Below are 17,218 nucleotides of genomic sequence, written 5' to 3'. Positions count from 1 at the left end.
ATCCATTCCCTGTTGCTCATTCCCAGCTTTGGCAAACAGGCTAGAGACACCATCCTGGCTAATAACCATTAAGCACTAATGACTGGGTGGCAGGGAGAGAATTCTCTTGCCATCCAGTCAGGGCTGAGATTTCAGGTGACTGTCCCTTGATGAAGTGGGTTCCTTCTCACTAGTGTGTGTTCTTCCCTGGGTGTGGCCAGCCGAGCTCCCGGCTGTAGAGCCAGTGTGGTGTGTGGGGTACGTTCTCTACTCAGCCACCCCCTTGTTTCGCTTCACAGAACTCTTCCGAAGACCTCCATGGAAAAGATCGTGGAGAACGTGCGGAAATTCAACATCCACGGCCTCCTTGTTGTTGGAGGCTTTGAGGTGGGGTGAGGCTGCCACCCCCTTCGACCGTCTGTTGGGCAAAGGGGGCTGGTGAATTATTTTGTATGACAGCAGAACCTCAGAGTTACGGACCCCTTGGGAATGGAGGTTGTTTGGGACTCTGAACGGTGTCTTCACCGCCTACCTGTAAGCGGCTGCCCCGCACGTGTGGGTGGGGACAGGCAGCTGGGTCTAGCCCCCTGGCTGAAAGCGTGAGGAGTGAGGCACCCTGGGGCACCGTGGTGTCAGTGAGTGTGCAGTGCAGGCTGTGGCCCCTTAAAACTGAGATGCTCCTCCAGAGCGCAGCGTGCTGGCAGCCGCTCGGCCTCCGACTCCAGCAGCTCACACTCCAGGCCAGGCTCTGGCCACAAGAGAGCAGCTCCTGCCCCAGCGCCTTCCTTGTAGCATCAGCAGCTCGGGCAGCAGCAGCTTCTTTCCTAGGCTCAGGCTGAGCTTGCAAGCTTGTCTCCCTTCTGACCGAGGGGATGAAACTAGCGACCACAGCTTACAGGAAAGGGGCACAGACTCCAGTGCTGTTCCTGCTTTGCCGGCTCAGGCTGCCAGCAGGGGCTCACTGCTGTGCCTGCAAACCTCAGCATCTTCACCTCCTAGCTGTAAATGGCTGCCCATGCGTGGGGTGAGGGTGGGAACAGGCAGCCCAGATGTGCCTACCTTTAAGGTGCAGTGCAGGTACAGTACAGTATTTGCCCTTTTTTTTTTTTTGGTCTCCATTTCTGCCTGATCACGTTCTTCTGGTTCCACACGGTGACCACTCAGTCCATAACTCTGGTGTTTGGGTCTTTGAGGTTCTACTGTACTTGTATTCCAGCTGAGACCAGGGCCCCGCTGCTAGGCACTAGACATGCTGATGGTAGGAGACAGTCTCCGCCTCCAAGGGCTTACAGTTCTGAACAGACCAGGCAAAGGGTGTTCTAGCCCCATGTTGCAGATGGAGAACTGAGGCCCAGATGGATTAAGCACCTTGGCCAAGTCACACGGACAGTCTGTGGCAGAGCTGGGACTAGAACCTGGATCTCCTGAGTTTCAGCCTAGTGCTCTAGCCACAGACCCATTTCTGTGATGTGTGTATCCCAAACTGCAAAATGTGGGTGCTCAATATGGCCCTGGACATGCTGTGCATGTGCAGGAGCTGCCTGGGTACACCCCAGCCTCACGCTGTGAGGTAGGGACCACAGCTATCCTGCTTAGGGTCAGAAGATCACAAAAGGCTGAACCCGTTCAAGCTGGATGTAGCATGCGCTTGGCAAAGTGCACCTGGCGTGAGGTGAGACACGGGCCCTGGGGTCCGATGGGCGCTGTTGTAACCTGGCTTCAGGCACCCCCTCTTGGCAGGCTCCACCAGCTCCTGCTCTAGGCCACTGCATGCAGGATGCTTCTCTCCCCCTCAGGGGGCCCACAAGCCTCCTTTCTAAACCAGCTGGGGCAAAGCTGTGCCCCTACGCTCTGTGCCTGCAGTCTGGGTGTGAGTCATGGCAGCAGTCACTGCTCCCGTCAGTCATACGTAAGAATAGCACTGACAAGCTCTGCAGCTGATAGAGCCCCACAGCCTCCATGTGAGGCAGGTATGTGTTACTAACCTGTCCCCGTCCTGACCCCTCCACAGAGATGTATTTGGACCCACGCGCTGGATCTGTCTGCTTCTGGGCAGGCTCCAGCCACTTTCTCTGGCTCTGGCCTCTCAGGCTGAGATTCTGATGCCACTTCTAAGGAATAGGCCACTGTGGCCCAGCTGTCCTGAGTCCCCAGGACCAGTGCTGGCTTCCCAAGACAGCCCAGTCACTCAAGGACACCCTCCCTAGAGCTCCACCCCAATGGACACTCAGGTTTATAGTTTAACCCTTCAGGGACACATGACAATTGAAGCAAGTTGCATGGAGACTTTGCAGATGAATTTCTAAACCAATCGCACTTTGCTGATAGACAAAGCACAGGAGATACACAGATGTAGGCAAACAAAGAAAGCCCTGTACGCCACTCCCTCCCTCAGGGTCCTCCCAACTCAGAGCATCCCTTGGATTTTGGTCTGTGCCTTCTGGGGTCCCAATTCCCCCCCTCTGGGACCCCTCTCCTCTAGCTCAGCCTTCTCTTCCTGAACGTGGAGTTTCTTCTGACTCCTGAGATAAGTTCTCTTTACCTTGTTGCTCTCCATCAGGAGGTCCCCCTTTGCCCAGCGAGCATATTCCTTTTTAACAGCAACTCCTAACACTCCTTGTCTTTGTTCCTTCATTTCTGCTGGGGATTTTCCATGGCTTCAACCCCACCTCCTGCAGCCATCTTGGGGAACTGGTGTCTCCTCTGCTGCAGCCATCTCTTTGTTCTAGGGTGCCTCCCCCTGAATGGAAGGTTAATGACTCTTCATTGTTCCTGTTGTAGCCAAGTCTCAGTGGAATGTGACAGACCCCATTAGCAGATGGCTGATTCAATATACAGAGATAGTAATACAGAGAGTTCATAAAATCAGTTCTACACTGACAGGTTCCCCAAGCCACTGCAGCCACATTTTAGGAAGGGATGTTGAGTGATCTTCCCAAAGGCCTGCAGAGCTGGTGTTAGCACTGGGATTAGTAGTTGGCAGGCTCAGCAGGGAAAGCCAGTGGCTGAGCTCAGCACTATTATTATTATTATTTATTACTGATATTGTGGTAGTGCCTAGGATCCCCAGCCATGGCCCACGACCCCGCTGCGCTAGGTGCAGCACACACGGAACAGAGACAGTCCGTATCCCAAAGGCCTTACCCTGCGGAACGCTGAAGCAGGCAGTTGGGGAGCTCCTGTGGCTGCTGTATGCGCATTGCTGCTTTGGGGGGTAGATAGGAGATCTGAGTCTCTGCTAAGCCCCAGCACCCTTGTGAGCACGTCAATTCATGGAGCGTCAAACTGGCCTTGCTCTGGGGGTGAAGGTGAGGGTGGGTTATAGTCTCCGCCGTGTCCTTACATTTCTACTTGTGCTGCCCCCTGCAGGCGTACGAGGGGGTGCTGCAGCTGGTGGAGGCACGAGGGCAGTACGAGGAGCTCTGCATCGTCATGTGCGTGATCCCGGCCACCATCAGTAACAACGTGCCTGGGACCGACTTCAGCCTGGGCTGCGACACAGCCGTCAATGCTGCCATGGAGGTGAGGCAAGCCTGGGATCGGGGCGCGGGTGGGAGGCATGACAACAAGCTCCCTGAAGGGTGAGCAGGAGACATGTCACTGCTGGGAGATGAATTCCCATCGCAGACCCGGATCTGCAAAGGGGCTTGAGCTTCGCAGTGCCTAGCTTGTAGTTACCCAGATAACCCCGGGACCAGCACTGCAATCTGCAGAGCCCAAGGTTGGCAGCTAGGCTGCTGCTGCTTCCAACGTCATTGGGCCTGTCGTAAATATAAAGGGAAGGGTGACCACCTTCCTGTATGCAGTACTATAAAATCCCTCCTGCCAGAGGCACAAAATCCTTTTATCTGTAAAGGGTTAAGAAGCTCAGGTAACATGGCTGGCACCTGACCAAAAGGACCAATAAGGGGACAAGATACTTTCAAATCTGGGGAGGGGAAAATGGCTTTGTTTTGTCTGTTCTTTGTCTGTCTGTTGTGTGCTTGCCAGAGACAGATCAAGAAAGCAGGCAATCCAGCTCCATTAGTATTAGTAAGTAGGGAAGGAATGTGTTAGCTTACTTTTATTTTGGTTTGTGATTTCCTTTGTCTAAGAGGGAGGTTTATACCTGGTTTTGTAACTTTAAGGTTTTGCCCGGAGGGGAGATCTTCTGTGTTCTTGAGTCTTTTGTTATTCTGTAAAGTAGTTACCATCCTGATTTTACAGAGGTGATTCTTTTACCTTTTATTTAATTAAAATTCTTTTAAGAACCTGATTGATTTTTTCATTGTTTTAAGATCCAAGGGTTTGGGTCTGTGTTCACCTGTACCAACTGGTGAGGATATTATTCTCAAGCTTCCCCAGGAAAGGGGGTCTAGGGGTTTGGGGGATTATTCTCAAGCCTGTCCAGGAAAAAGGGTGTAGGGGTTTGGGGGGATATTTGGGGAAGGTAGGGCTCCAAGTGGCCCTCCCTAAATGTTTGTTTAAATCACTTGATGGTGGCAGCGTTACCTAATCCAAGGTATAAGGAAGGATTTGTGCCTTGGGGAGTTTTTAACCTAAGCTGCTAGACATAAGCTTAGGGGGTCTTCATGCGGGTCCCCACGTCTGTACCCTAAAGTTCAGAATAGGCAGGGAAACCTGCCAGGGCCAGAGAGGGAGCAAGCATGACTCTGTGGTCCAGTGCATGGGGCATCCCCCTGCAGGGTGAGTCCCAGCATCCAGGCCCCTGGCTCCAGGCGCTCTCACCCACACCCTGACAAATTCCACAGTGCAGCTAGGAGCCATCAGCACAAAAACCTGCCACCCGTTGAACAGGGAAATGTGGGGAAGAAGGCAGTGCCTTTTGGCTGCCCACCCTCCCCTGCATTTCCAGCGTGAGTCACCCACACAGCCCCATCCTCCCCCTCTCCCCTCTACACACTGTCTGGGGAGCACTTGCTCACTCCCCGCGTAGAGCACAGAGACCCCCCCCTTGCAGCCCAGGCTCCTACTGGGGCCAGCCTCGACAGCCTCCTGCACCCTGAAGCAGCCCCTTCCTCCTCCCATCACTGTGTGGGGCCTTGTCCTCCCTCCCCGCGCTGGCTAGACGCTCTGCTCATCACCCTGCTAAGCCAGCCTGAGGCCTGGCCCTGGGAACCATGCTGGCCTTCTCAGCCAGAAAGGTTCCACCACAGACAGGCCCAGGCCTGTGTCACCAGGTTACGTGCAGTAAGGGGAGGGGACAAAGGGGCACTTCCCCTTCCTCTTCCCGCTCGGCCTGGGCCCTGCGCAGTGCCCCCGCCATGCTCCATGGGCTGCCAGACAGCAGGGACCTCCCCAGCACAGGGCTTGGACCCCAGAGCTGCCCTGACTCCGAGCAGACACCTGCCGATGAGTGGCAGAGCGCTGCCTGGAAGTGGGGATCAAGGGCTCTGTCCTGCTGGGTCGTGCATGCAAGTTGGGTCTAGTGTTTCAGGGGTGCTGTAAGGGTTGTGAAGGGCCAAGCTATCCTCGGCTGCCAGACTGGAGGAGGAGAGCCTGTCTGCTCAGGATGACAGCAGACATGGCTCTGACTCACGGCTGGTTCTCCTTGCCAGCTGTCCATGACCCAGGGGTGGGGATCCCATACTTGCTCCAATTCTGATGTCCGTGCTAACGAGCCCTCTCTTCTGTCCCCGGCACAGAGCTGTGACCGCATTAAGCAGTCAGCCTCTGGCACCAAGCGCCGCGTCTTCATCGTGGAGACCATGGGGGGTTACTGCGGCTACCTGTCGACAGTGACCGGCATCGCCGTGGGAGCGGACGCCGCCTACGTCTACGAGGATCCTTTCACCATTCACGACCTGAAGGTGAGCTCGCTCTCTGGCTCCCGCGGAGATACGCCCAGCTCTGTGCAGAGCCTGTCCTTCCCTGTGGGCGTGACGTGGGCCACACGATACGTACAGGAACAGGAAGAGCATGGAGCAGGTGGCTTTGCTCCAGCGTTCCCTTAGTGTGTTTGGGGCAGACATAGTATGTGGGGCAGACGTAGTACATGTAATTATTTTGCAGCGCCATTAATTAAAGGGAGGAGAGATAGCATAGGATGGCTCCTGGGAGAGAGAGAGCCGTGATCTCTGCCTCACTCGCTGGACCGAGGAGATCTAAGTGTGGGGGTGACCAGTGGGAATTCGGTGATGACATCAGCTGTAGATGTGATGGGGGAGGAAGGACACGGTGCTGGACATGGGGCTGGGAGGGTCTGATAGGGATCCCTGGGCCCACGAGGTAGCAGAGGAAAATGAATGGCTGCCTTTCATTGCCTCATCAGATCTGAATCTGAGCGCTGGATTCACAAAGGCCCCGTGGCAGAGGCTGGTGTGGTAACCTCCCATCATGAGGATGGTATCACCTCCTGCTACAAGCATAGGCTCCCTGGGTCCCTCTGATGCAGAGAGTGAAGGGTCTCAAGAGCCTGGGCCGTCAGGGAGGCGAGAAAATGATTCGCCAGAGGCCCTAGCAGTACAGCTCACCCATGGAGGCAGTGGAATGAGCCCTGGTAACTCCCTTCCCCCAGGCAATATCCAGGGGCCAGCCAAGGTTTGTTCATGGCTGCACTAGCGCAGGGCAGAGGAGATGCCCCCATCGGATCAGCTTCCTCTCCCTGCCTGAGAGCACATTGCAGCCGTTGTTTGGGCCCTGCCGGGAGGAGGAGAAGATGATGCCGATTGGATGAGGGTGTTTCTGGGTGGGGGTTGCCCTGCGCCGGAGGTTTGAATGGAGGGAAGGCAAGAGGGGGGCTAAGGGCCTTCTCTGGGGCGGGAAGCCCCTGGCTGGGCAGGTGATGGGTGATGGGACGGTGCCGAGTGCTGTACTAGCACCCCCCGTGTCTGTCTTGTAGGCCAACGTTGAGCACTTGACTGAGAAGATGAAGACTGACATTCAGAGGGGCCTGGTGCTCCGGTGAGTCAGCCCGGGGCTCTTCTCTCTGTGGCAATGCAGCTCTGCAGGCTGCACCACCGCTGTGAAACTAACCCAGCTTCCACGGTCCAGCCCACAACCAGACTGCGCGGGGCACCGGCCGGCCCCCTCGGCACCCCCTGAGCGCCAGGCTGGAGAGCTGACGCAGAGCTGGGCGGGGGGGGGGCTGCTTAAATCCTGCTTGAGGGGAGGGGTTAGTAGTTTTAACCCTTTTGCTGCTGCTGAGGAGAGTAGCCCATGGAATGCACGTTTGGAGCGTAGAGGGTTTAGGGGTGTGCCGGCTGAAGGACAGAGCCCTGACCCTCCAGGCAGCCCGGCTGCTGCCCATTGAATGGTTACACGCGCACACAGGAATCGGGGAGGGACTCTCAAGGGAAGCCATCACTTATGCAATGGTGGAGAACATTGGTCTTGGTGCGGCTGTGGTTGAACCACAAAGAGTTGAAATGAACTAGTTTGAAGACATGAGCTTGCGGCTGGGAGTCAGCCCCATCACAGAGCAGCACCCCAAGCGCCGGGCTGTTTTTAGGGGGCTGTGACAGCTTTAGCTATTTGAGGGCCTTCAGTCCGGCCTTCAGACGCTTTTATTTCCAAACCTGGCAGTTTTAACCCAAATCAGCCTAGTGAAGCCCCCAGTGCTTAGAAACTTGGGCAGGAAATAACTGGGACGAACCAGCGTGGGAGAAAGCATGTGAATGGAGGAGAGGAAACGGGACCGCAGGAGCAAGGGGTGAGACCTGTGGGTGGTAGAGGTCAGCAAGTGAGACGTGGCTGTGCCGTGCGGTGTGGTCAGTGCGGAGACTACCTCTCCAGTCCTGGCTGAGACCACCATTGGGGAGCTGCCACTATCTAGCACAGCTGAGCAGTGACTGTTTCACCAGCTCCGGTGCCTGGCGGGTGGAAGCCTGGGGAGAAGTTCCTCAGAGTGGTGCCCAGAGGGTTGTCTAAGAACGGGATGAATTAGATGTAGCCTCCAGGAGGGAAAGTTCCCAGGCAGGACGATTTCTTTGGTTAGGCAGAGGTGGCAGGCCCATCCCGTGAGATGTTTGAAGCAAGGCTCCACAAAGAGCTGGCTAACACACAGCGGGGGCAATCCGGAACTGGTAGGGCGAGGGAGGGCTAGATCTCGCTGGGCTCTTCCATCTCCAATGCCTAGGGCTTTGGCCCCAAGCCAGGGCTTGACACGCAGGGCAGGGGGAGTTTCCTGCACTAGGCTATTGACCTGCCAAGCTTTGGTAACTGTGGAAGGTTTCAGAGACAGCCTGGCCGGGGGTGGCAGTGACCAGGTCGTGCTGGAATTTGAGATCATAGATTATTGTTCTACGCCAGGGGTAGGCAACCTATGGCACGTGTGCCAAAGGTGGTACGCAAGCTGATTTTCAGTGGCACTCACACTGCCCGGGTCCTGGCCACTAGTCCGGGGGGCTCTGCATTTTAATTTAATTTTAAATGAAGCTTCTTAAACATTTTAAAAACCTTGTTTACTTTACATGCAACAATAGTTCAGTTATAGATTATAGACTTATTGAAAGAGACCTGCTAAAAACATTAAAATGTATGACTGGCACATGAAACCTTAAAGTAGAGCGAATAAATGAAGACTTGGCACAGCACTTCCGAAAGACTTGGCACAACCTTCGGAAGTGCTGTTCTAAACACTGTGCAGCTCCCTGCCCGCTTTGCCCATGGCGCAGCAAGCTTTGGGTAGGATCCTCTGCCCCCCACCATGGCCTGCTGAATCACGGGAGGCAGGCCCGCTAATGCACTCTCCTTTGCCTTCTGCCAAGCAACGAGAAGTGCCATGAACATTACACCACTGAGTTCCTCTACAACCTGTACTCCTCTGAGGGCAGAGGGATCTTCGACTGCAGGATCAACGTCCTGGGACACCTCCAGCAGGTAGGCGGCAGCCGCCTCGGCTGGGCTGGGAACCCTCTGGGCAGGCGGCTAGGGCCAGAGATGGGCTCCTGTTCAGCTCAGGAGGAGAGGCTGGGACCTAGTCACCTCTAGACCCTGCCACTCCTTTGCTTTCACTGTCTTCCTGCACTCACGGCAGTGCGGAGGCCTCCGCTCGCTGTGCTTAGCTGGTCTGAGTGTCGCTCTGCAGGCCGCCCTCCTCCGAAAGCGCAGCACATGCCGTGCTGCAGCTGCCTGGGCTGTATGCTCTGTGTATGGCCCAGAGGCGGATGGCCATTTCCAGGGCACCCGCTTCCCGTGTTACACAGTGATGAGTAGATGCCACTACTGCCCTCCCTGCCTAGTGCCTCCCCCCCACGGCTGTGAAACAAGCTCCCTCTGTTCCTGGCTTAATTCCGTGCCCCGTGGGGCCACCCGTCTCCGTTTGCAGGGCGGATCTCCGACCCCCTTTGACCGTAACTATGGCACCAAGCTGGGGGTGAAGGCCATGCTGTGGATGTCAGAGAAGCTGCGGGAGGCTTATCGCAAGGGTAGGTTGAGCATTGCAGCAAGGGGAGGCCTTGTCTGGCACGGGGAACGTGGGCGAGGATGCAGTGCTTGCCCTGGGCTCAGAGAACGCTCTGCCTGCCAAGGCATTGACACTGAGCCCCTGGGGTCCATCGGGCAGGCTTCTCTCCACCGCCCCCCAGCCTCTGGGCATGTGTCCAGCGGCTGAGCCAGGCTGGTAACTCTGGCCCCACCAGCCCTGGGGATCCGCGGGACCCACTCAGCATGGGGAAGTGCCTGTGCAATTTCCCAATCTGCCCCAGCCGTGGCCTGCAGAAATAGCCTCTAGAGCCTCTAAAGGGGAGCAGAGGCCACACAGCTCAGTCAGTCCTGGCCTGGAGTGGCTCATTACGAGGTAGCCCCAGCTGATGGTGCAGCGAGCCGGCCCCTGCATTCTGGAAGCCCCTTGGCTGAGGCTGAGTCAGCGCTCTGCAGGGGAGGCGCGGGACCCTGCATGGCTATGTCCATGTTGCTGCTAACGCCCCACCTGTGGTCCCACAGGGCGCGTCTTTGCCAACTCGGCAGACTCAGCCTGTGTGATCGGGCTCAGGAAGAAGACGGTGGCCTTCAGCCCCGTGACGGAGCTCAAGAAAGTCACCGATTTTGAGTGAGTACCGGGCTGGGAGCAAGGGGGGTTCCCGTCTCCCAGTGCGCCTGCCTGCTTGGGAGCCGGGGCCTCTGCCAGCCAAACCATCAGCGATATGCCTCTCACGCGCTGGCGGCAGGGACCGGAGTTGGCCTGAAGCAGTCATGGGCCAGGGCGGCAGTGTTCCCAGCATCTCGGACAGAACTGGCTGGGCGACGCCACAGCTCAAGAGCAGAACTCACTTTTCCCTTTCAGCCTGGTTTGATCTCCTCAGTCTGACTCCCTCAGAAAACCTGCTTTCCACCCACCGGGCTCCTGGTGCATTTCAAAGCCTGGGGTTCCTGGGGTTTCCAAGACACGGCCAGTTTCCCTTTGCAAAGCCATCCGCTGCGGGGAAAGCATGTCTCACGGGCTGGAAAGGCCAGATGGGGGGGATTTGTCCATCTCCTGGGAGCACGAGTCTCTGGGCTAGACCCTTCACTGCTGCAAGCCGGCTCCCTGCAGGGCTGATCTCTGTCCCTCTCCCCCGCAGGCACAGGCTGCCACAGGAACAGTGGTGGCTCAATCTGCGCCTGATGCTGAAGATGTTGGCCAACTACCAGATCAGCCTGACTGAGTACATCTCTGGCAAGATGGAGCACGTCACCCGGCGCACCCTCAGCATCGAGAAGGGGTTCTAGCACCGCCCCCCAGCTGCAGGGACGCGGTAGTGCCCCATCCCCCGTGTCTGTATTGCCTTTCCACACAGTATTAGCTGAACCCCAGTCTCCGGTGCCAGGAGGGGGGCTACCAGGTGCTTGTGCTGGGCACGCTGGCTAGCGTGACTCCCAGGATCTCCTGCCTTCTGGGGATTTCAACCCGCCTCTGAGATTAGTTGACACTTCTCTCTCCCACCTGGCCTGCAGAGCAGGTCTGTGATCTGCCTCTCCTCTGCTGGATCTGGGCTACAGGATCCCAGGCCTACTGATGGTTCGGTGATCAGTGCGTTGGGTGCCTGGCTAGAGCCACCTTACAGGAGCCTGATTCTCAGCAAGCTCTGTGGACAGACTCTCAAAGGTACTGAGGTGCCTAACTCCCACTGGTTTCAGAGGGACGTAGGTGTCTAAAGATCCTTCAGGGTCTGGGCCCAAGCCAGGCCCCTGTAAGGCTCTTCTGGTGGGCTCGTCCCGTTTGAAGAGATCGGCCCAGGAGGCTGGTGTCTGGGGGAGGAGCATCCAGTCCGCGCAGGGCAGATCCTTTAGCTCACACTCGGATTTTGTTCCCGTTACTTAATGTCTTCAGTGTCTGATGAATTCTTCATGGTTCACTCACATGGCCAAAGGTGTTAGTGTCACCTGCAATGAACCGGAAGGGACCAGGGATGAGAGTCAGCTCTCCGCAGGCACGTCCCAGTGGCTTTCTCTCACCATTATGTAGGCACCCAATAAAGTCCCCTTCTGTTCTTCTCAACTTGGCAGATGTGTTTCACCTGCATGTTCCTGCTCGCCTCCTCTGTTGGGACACTTGCTAAATTGCATTTCTTCCTGGCAGCCGGAGTCTTCTCTGGGCGCTGAGTGCCAGCCCAGCCCAGCTGTGTGCTGAGCAGCAAGCACCCAGAAGATGTTGTTTCACACGAGTGCTTGGCTTCCGTGGTCTCCCACGCAGGCTCCTAGCATGGCCGAGGTGCTAAGCTCCCTTCCCGGCCCTTGCCGATGTTCTTCGTGAACCACCATGTCCAGTGCACGCTGTGGGGTAGTCACCATGGCTGTAGCCAAACCTTCTCTGGCTGTGCTGTGTCCCGGTGTTCTCTGTGCAATCTGTGTCTTGTGCTGTCTGTGGCGCTGCTTGTGTCTCCTAGCGATAAAACCTGCTGAACCCGAACCTGTGTCTGGAAAGAGGTGCTTGCGCCCCTGCCTGTGTGACCGAGCACCCGTGTGGCTTTTCTCCATGGGGGCTTGGACCAAGGGAGAGCATGGCTCCCAGCTCTCCGTGTTGGCGGAGTCTCATGGCGCTGAAGTGGAGAGAGAAGGGCTGTAGATCGTAGAGGGGGTGAGCTAATTTGGAAAACAGGCCCCTCTTCCCCTGCTGTCACTGGTTCACTGCCCCCGCGCTGTGGTGATCTTGTCCATCCAGGTACTGAAACCCCACCCAACGAGGCCTCAGCACGGTGTCTGGCTCGCTGGGATGCAGGGCAGCGATGCAGCATGAAATCCCAGGCAAGGCCATGGTTTGGCTAAGCGTCAGCTGCACACGCAGCGCGTAGACGGCATCTCTGCAGCCCACCATGGGCCTTTGCTGAGTGCTAGGCATCTGCTCTGAGCACTCTGTGCAGCTGTCCAGGAATAATGGGCAAGGCCCCATACCACGGAGTACCCTTCCCTGTAAGAGTCCAGATATCCAGGAGCTTTCTGAGTTCATACTTACAGCTTCTTCACCCAGAAAACAAGCTGACAGAGCGTGGGCTCTTTCTTTGATTGGTGGAGAGATGAGAACGCATTTAGAGTCTTCGATCTCTGATCATCGCACACAATGACCACTTGCTTTCAAACACACAAGAATTAGCACTTCCCTGCTAAAGTTCTTCATTTGCATTCCATAAGGCTTCTTGCTCATTTGATGGGTTATTTAGTTACTGGGGTACACACAATGTAAATATTTATTACATCATAACAGGATACAGATAAGTGAAAATGCATGTAACATCCCATTAGTTTTCATGAAGCTTAAACACCAAATACACTCTGATACAATTAACAACTGTTTTAATCTACCCTAGGGGTCTCAAGCTCAATTTACCTTGGGGCCAGGGCCAGTCCTCAAATCCTCCCAGCGGGCCAATGTCACTCATGCCATCGAGAAGCCCCCCCCCCAAATTCCGCTCCCCCAAACTCCACCTCCCACATGCCTAAGGCTCTGGGAGGGAGTTTGGGTGGGGGAGGAGGTCTGGGGTAGGGGATTGGGGTACAGGGTGCAGGCTCTGGGAGGAAGTTTGGGTGCAGAAGGGGTGAGAGGTTGGGGGAGGAGGCTCTGAGGGAGTTTGGGGGGTGTGGGGAGGGGGTACAGGGTCTGGGAGGGGAATGGGGGGGTGCAGCGCTTACCTGGGGCTCCTAGGCGTGGTGGGCCAGGGGGCCTCCGTGCGCTGCTTCCCCCAGGCACCACCCCCGCAGCTTCCCATTGGCCGCAGGGGTGCTTGGGACACATTGGGGGACCCCTGATCTACGCTAATACACACATGAATTGGCCTGGAGCTTTGGTGTGAGCTGGCACCAGGTCTGCCAGCATCACAATGAGCATCATTTCACACATGGGGAAACTGAGATCCAGAGAAGTTGTGACTCTCCCAAGGCCCTAGAGCAGGTCACTGGAAGAGAATAGAGCCCACATCTTGCCTCCCAGGCCAGTCCCCTGGCACCAGGACCATGCAACCTCAGAGGCTAATGATTCTGCACCATCTGTGATGTGTTTTGAGCTCTAAGGCGTTAAGGTTACAAGTGTGTGCAATCATGCCTTTGTGGGCCACAACTGAGGATGCCAAATTCAGGACAAACTGCAGAGAAATAGGGCAGCTACACCGCAAGACAGGTGGCTAATCCCCCCCATAGGCTATACTAAACCAGCAGGGATAGCTCAGTGGTTTGAGCATTGGCCTACTAAACCCAGTGTTGTAAACTCAATCCTTGAGGGGGCCATCTGGGGCAAAGATCAGTACAGTGCTAGTGGAGGCAGGGGGCTGGACTCAATGACCTTTCAAGGTCCCTTCCAGTTCTAGGAGCTAGGATATCCCCATTAATTTAAAAGTAAACTTCTGTTTCACCACACTGGCTAACAAGAAGTCATAAAAGCAGTTTCCTGAGGCATTCCAGTTCTTATATCACCACCAAAACCTCTAGATTTAAAGGTGAGTGGTTTTTTACAACCAGTATCATCAAATAGAAGTTTCTCCTGATCCCAAAGGACCAGCCACATACCCAGGTCAATATATAACTCAAATCTTACCCAAAAATCACGATGATGCCAGTCCTTTAGTATAAAAAATCTAAAGGTTTAAGAAAGAAAGGTGAGAGCTTAAATTGGTTAAAGGAATTTAAAGGAATCAGTTACATCCAGTAATAACAAAGTTCTTGGTTCAGGCTTGTAGAAGTGATGGAATAAACTGCTGGCTTACATCAAGTCTCTGGTTGCTTCCAAATCATTGGAAGGTCCTCAGTCCATTGGTTATAATGCTCCCATTAGTACAGTCCAGAGTTTTGGGCAGGAAAGAGACAAAATGGAGGTGTTTCCAGTGCCTTTTATAGCTTCTGCCATGTGGAGAGAATCCCATTGTTCTTACTGTGGAAAAGTACAGTAACAAGATGGTGGTTGGAGTCACATGTCCATGCATTTTGCCTAGTCACAGCAGGAAATTCCATTAAGTGTAATAGGCGTCTCTCATGGTTCATTGTCAGTTAAATGGTCTTTTGATGGGCCACTCAGTTTGAATAGTCCCCAAGCATGGCAGGCAGGCTGCCTTTGGCGGCTTGTCTGCGGGAGGTCCCCGGTCCCGCGGATTCGGCGGCACGCCTGCGGGAGGTCCGCCAAAGCCGCGGGACCAGCGGACCCTCCGCAGGCATGCTGCCAAAGGCAACCTGCCTGCCGCCTTTGCGGCGACCAGCAGAGCGCCCCCTGTGGCTTGCCGCCCCAGGCACGCGCTTGGCGTGCTGGTCCCTGGAGCTGTCCCTGATAGTCCCTCCAAGGTGTGCTGGCCAACCACCTTGTGGGCGCTACCCCAGGAGCAAACATTTAAGATCGAGGTATAGAGCCAATATTCATAACTTCAAATACAGAAATGATACATGCATACAGATAGCATAATCATAACCAGCAAATCATAACCTTGTCATAGACATCTTACATCCCACATTTGATACAAGATTTGTTGCAAATATATAACAGTGGTTGCAACAGTGATCTATATGAACATATTTTAATCAGCTAACATCACAGTGTGTTTCAGTGGAGTTCAGCAAACACCCGCACATTGGCTTTCACCTTTACAACAGTTATACATCCTGAAATACTAAGAAGTCTGGGAAGGATTCTGGGCCAAATGCCAATGACGCCTTCATCACTCACCATTGTCCTCCCAGCTCACTGCTCTCCCACCTTAATTCTGACCCTCACAATTTGCAAAAATACACATGGATGTCAAAATACATTCCTAGGAAATGATGAGCTCTGCTTCCTCCTAGAGAGCAGATAACACATGCGTCCTATGGTTGGAAAAACATATCTGGGCCAGAAACGTGTAGAGTATTGTGGGGGCCTTGTGGGGACAACTCGAATAAACATTACCCAGCAACTTTCCTTCTCACTGATAGATCAGATCACCAAATAAAGTCCTGGCCACAGATGTGGCAAGATCCCAAATAAATAAAGCACTCAGGCAGGAAGCTCTGATGGGGACCAGACCAGATACTTAGAAGCAACAGCCTGTTCTCTGAAAGTGCACAGGAAAAAAATATTACAGGGCTCAGCGATCTGGCATCCTTCCTACTGCAGCTGTCACTGCATAAGCACAAAGAAGGGGGACCTAGGACAGGCCTGCTGCTCTGAGCACAGCTCCAAGGAGCCTGTGGGGATGAGCCCCACATAGGGGGTGACACAGACGGAGCTCTGAGTTGGCTGGAGAAAGTCTCAGTGGAGATTCTGGCCCAGCTCTGCATAGGGATTTCGGTGCCCAAATCCTGCGTGGTGGCTGCAAGCCACACAGCCCCTGTTTGGTTGCTCAGAGCACGCCTGCCAGATTGGACCCTGCTCCAAATCCAGCTGGAGGAGGAGGTGAATAAATAAATAACCCTTGGAGCAGGGGACTGGACGCTGGGTCCGCCATCTCCTAGGTGGGTGCCCCAACCACTAGCCCTAGCGGTGTTCTTACACTGTTGGCGGTATCTCTCATTGGCTGGCTTAGGCAGCTCCCCACCGAGCGTACTGGCTGTGTGAATCCCATTCACAGGTGCCCGTCTCTCTCCATGCATTGTACAGGGAACCTGGGTGGCTTTAGCAGGGTCCTGGCCCTTTAAGGGAGGCTGAGCGCCCAGTTCCAGGGGTCAGGAAGAACCGACGCAGGCACTGGGTAAGAAGAAGATGGTCCGGGGGAGTAGTCAGTGTCTGGGAGAAGAAAGGCATAGGGCTGTCCCAGGCTGCTGTTTCTTTAAGGGCCAGGACTAGGTGTTTTGTAGGGGTGGGAGTGGGGGTGCAAGGCTCTGCTGTCTCAGCCAGTGCACACAGGGGGTTGCTGGTGCTTAATAAACCAGATCCCAAGCGAGGGGGAATATTACTTTAAAGACATTTTGCTGTAAGTTATTTCTGGGGCCTCAGAGAGAAACTGAGGCAGAGTGTGTAGGGGCATGAAGGGGTGCCCTGGGATGGCACCAGTGTACAGTGCCTGACTCAGGCTTTCTGGAGCCCAGTGATTTTCAAAGTGCCTAAAGTTGGCATTGTGATGCTCAGTGCTGCCTGGTATGGCTCACAACCAAGAGTGCTGACCTCAGATGGTGTGATCTAGCATTAGATTTCACCAAGCCAGCAACAAATGTGAACTCCGTAAGTCTCCCCATGGAGTCACAGGGTACGTCTACACTAAGGGATTATTCCGATTTTACATAAACCGGTTTAGTAAAACAGATTGTATAAAATCGAGTGCATGCGGCCACACTAAGCACATTAAATCGGTGGTGTGCGTCCACGGTCCGAGGCTAGCATCGCTTTCTGGAGCGTTGCACTGTGGGTAGCTATTCCGTAGCTATCCCATAGTTCCCGCAGTCTCCCCCGCCCCTTGGAATTCTGGGTTGAGATCCCAGTGCCTGATGGGGCAAAAATCATTGTCGTGGGTGGTTATGGGTAAATGTCGTCAGTCATTCCTTCCTCCGGGAAAGCAACGGCAGACAATCATTTTGCGCCCTTTTTCCCTGGATTGCCCTGGCAGATGCCATATCATGGCAACCATGGAGCCTGTTTTGTCTCTTGTCACTGTCACCGTATGTGTACTAGATGCCGCTGACAGAGGCGATTCAGCAGCGCTACACAGCAGCATTCATTTGCTTTTGCATGATAGCAGAGACGGTTATCAGCCATTTGGTACCATCTACCATACCATTGTAAATTGGTAATGAGATGACAGTTACCAGTCCTTTTGTGCTGCACCATCTGTTGCTGTCATAGCTGCCTCTGGCTGAGATCTGCTGGGGGCACAAAAGACAAAAATGGGAATGACTCCCTGAGTCAATCACTCCTTTATGGTATCTAAAAATA

General features: G+C 54.7%; 1 protein-coding gene across 2 annotated transcripts in view; it reads left to right on the top strand.

Moving 5' to 3' along the window:
• Positions 1–11,809, top strand: part of PFKL (phosphofructokinase, liver type) — a 49,210-nt gene extending 37,401 nt beyond the window's left edge. The window contains exons 15-22 of one of the 2 annotated variants that reach the window (XM_039488392.1): positions 279–366; positions 3,349–3,501; positions 5,625–5,789; positions 6,821–6,882; positions 8,688–8,799; positions 9,248–9,347; positions 9,865–9,970; positions 10,482–11,809. In XM_039488392.1, the coding sequence (XP_039344326.1) occupies positions 279–366; positions 3,349–3,501; positions 5,625–5,789; positions 6,821–6,882; positions 8,688–8,799; positions 9,248–9,347; positions 9,865–9,970; positions 10,482–10,629 (934 nt within the window). In that variant the 3' untranslated portion in view covers positions 10,630–11,809. The remainder of the gene's footprint in view (positions 1–278; positions 367–3,348; positions 3,502–5,624; positions 5,790–6,820; positions 6,883–8,687; positions 8,800–9,247; positions 9,348–9,864; positions 9,971–10,481) is intronic. The other variant, XM_039488393.1, reaches the window with a different exon arrangement.
• Positions 11,810–17,218: the final 5,409 nt, after the last annotated feature.

The sequence above is a fragment of the Mauremys reevesii genome, linkage group 9 (assembly GCF_016161935.1).
Source record: "Mauremys reevesii isolate NIE-2019 linkage group 9, ASM1616193v1, whole genome shotgun sequence".
Taxonomy (NCBI): domain Eukaryota; kingdom Metazoa; phylum Chordata; order Testudines; family Geoemydidae; genus Mauremys; species Mauremys reevesii.
This window is presented reverse-complemented; position numbering and strand designations above follow the sequence as displayed.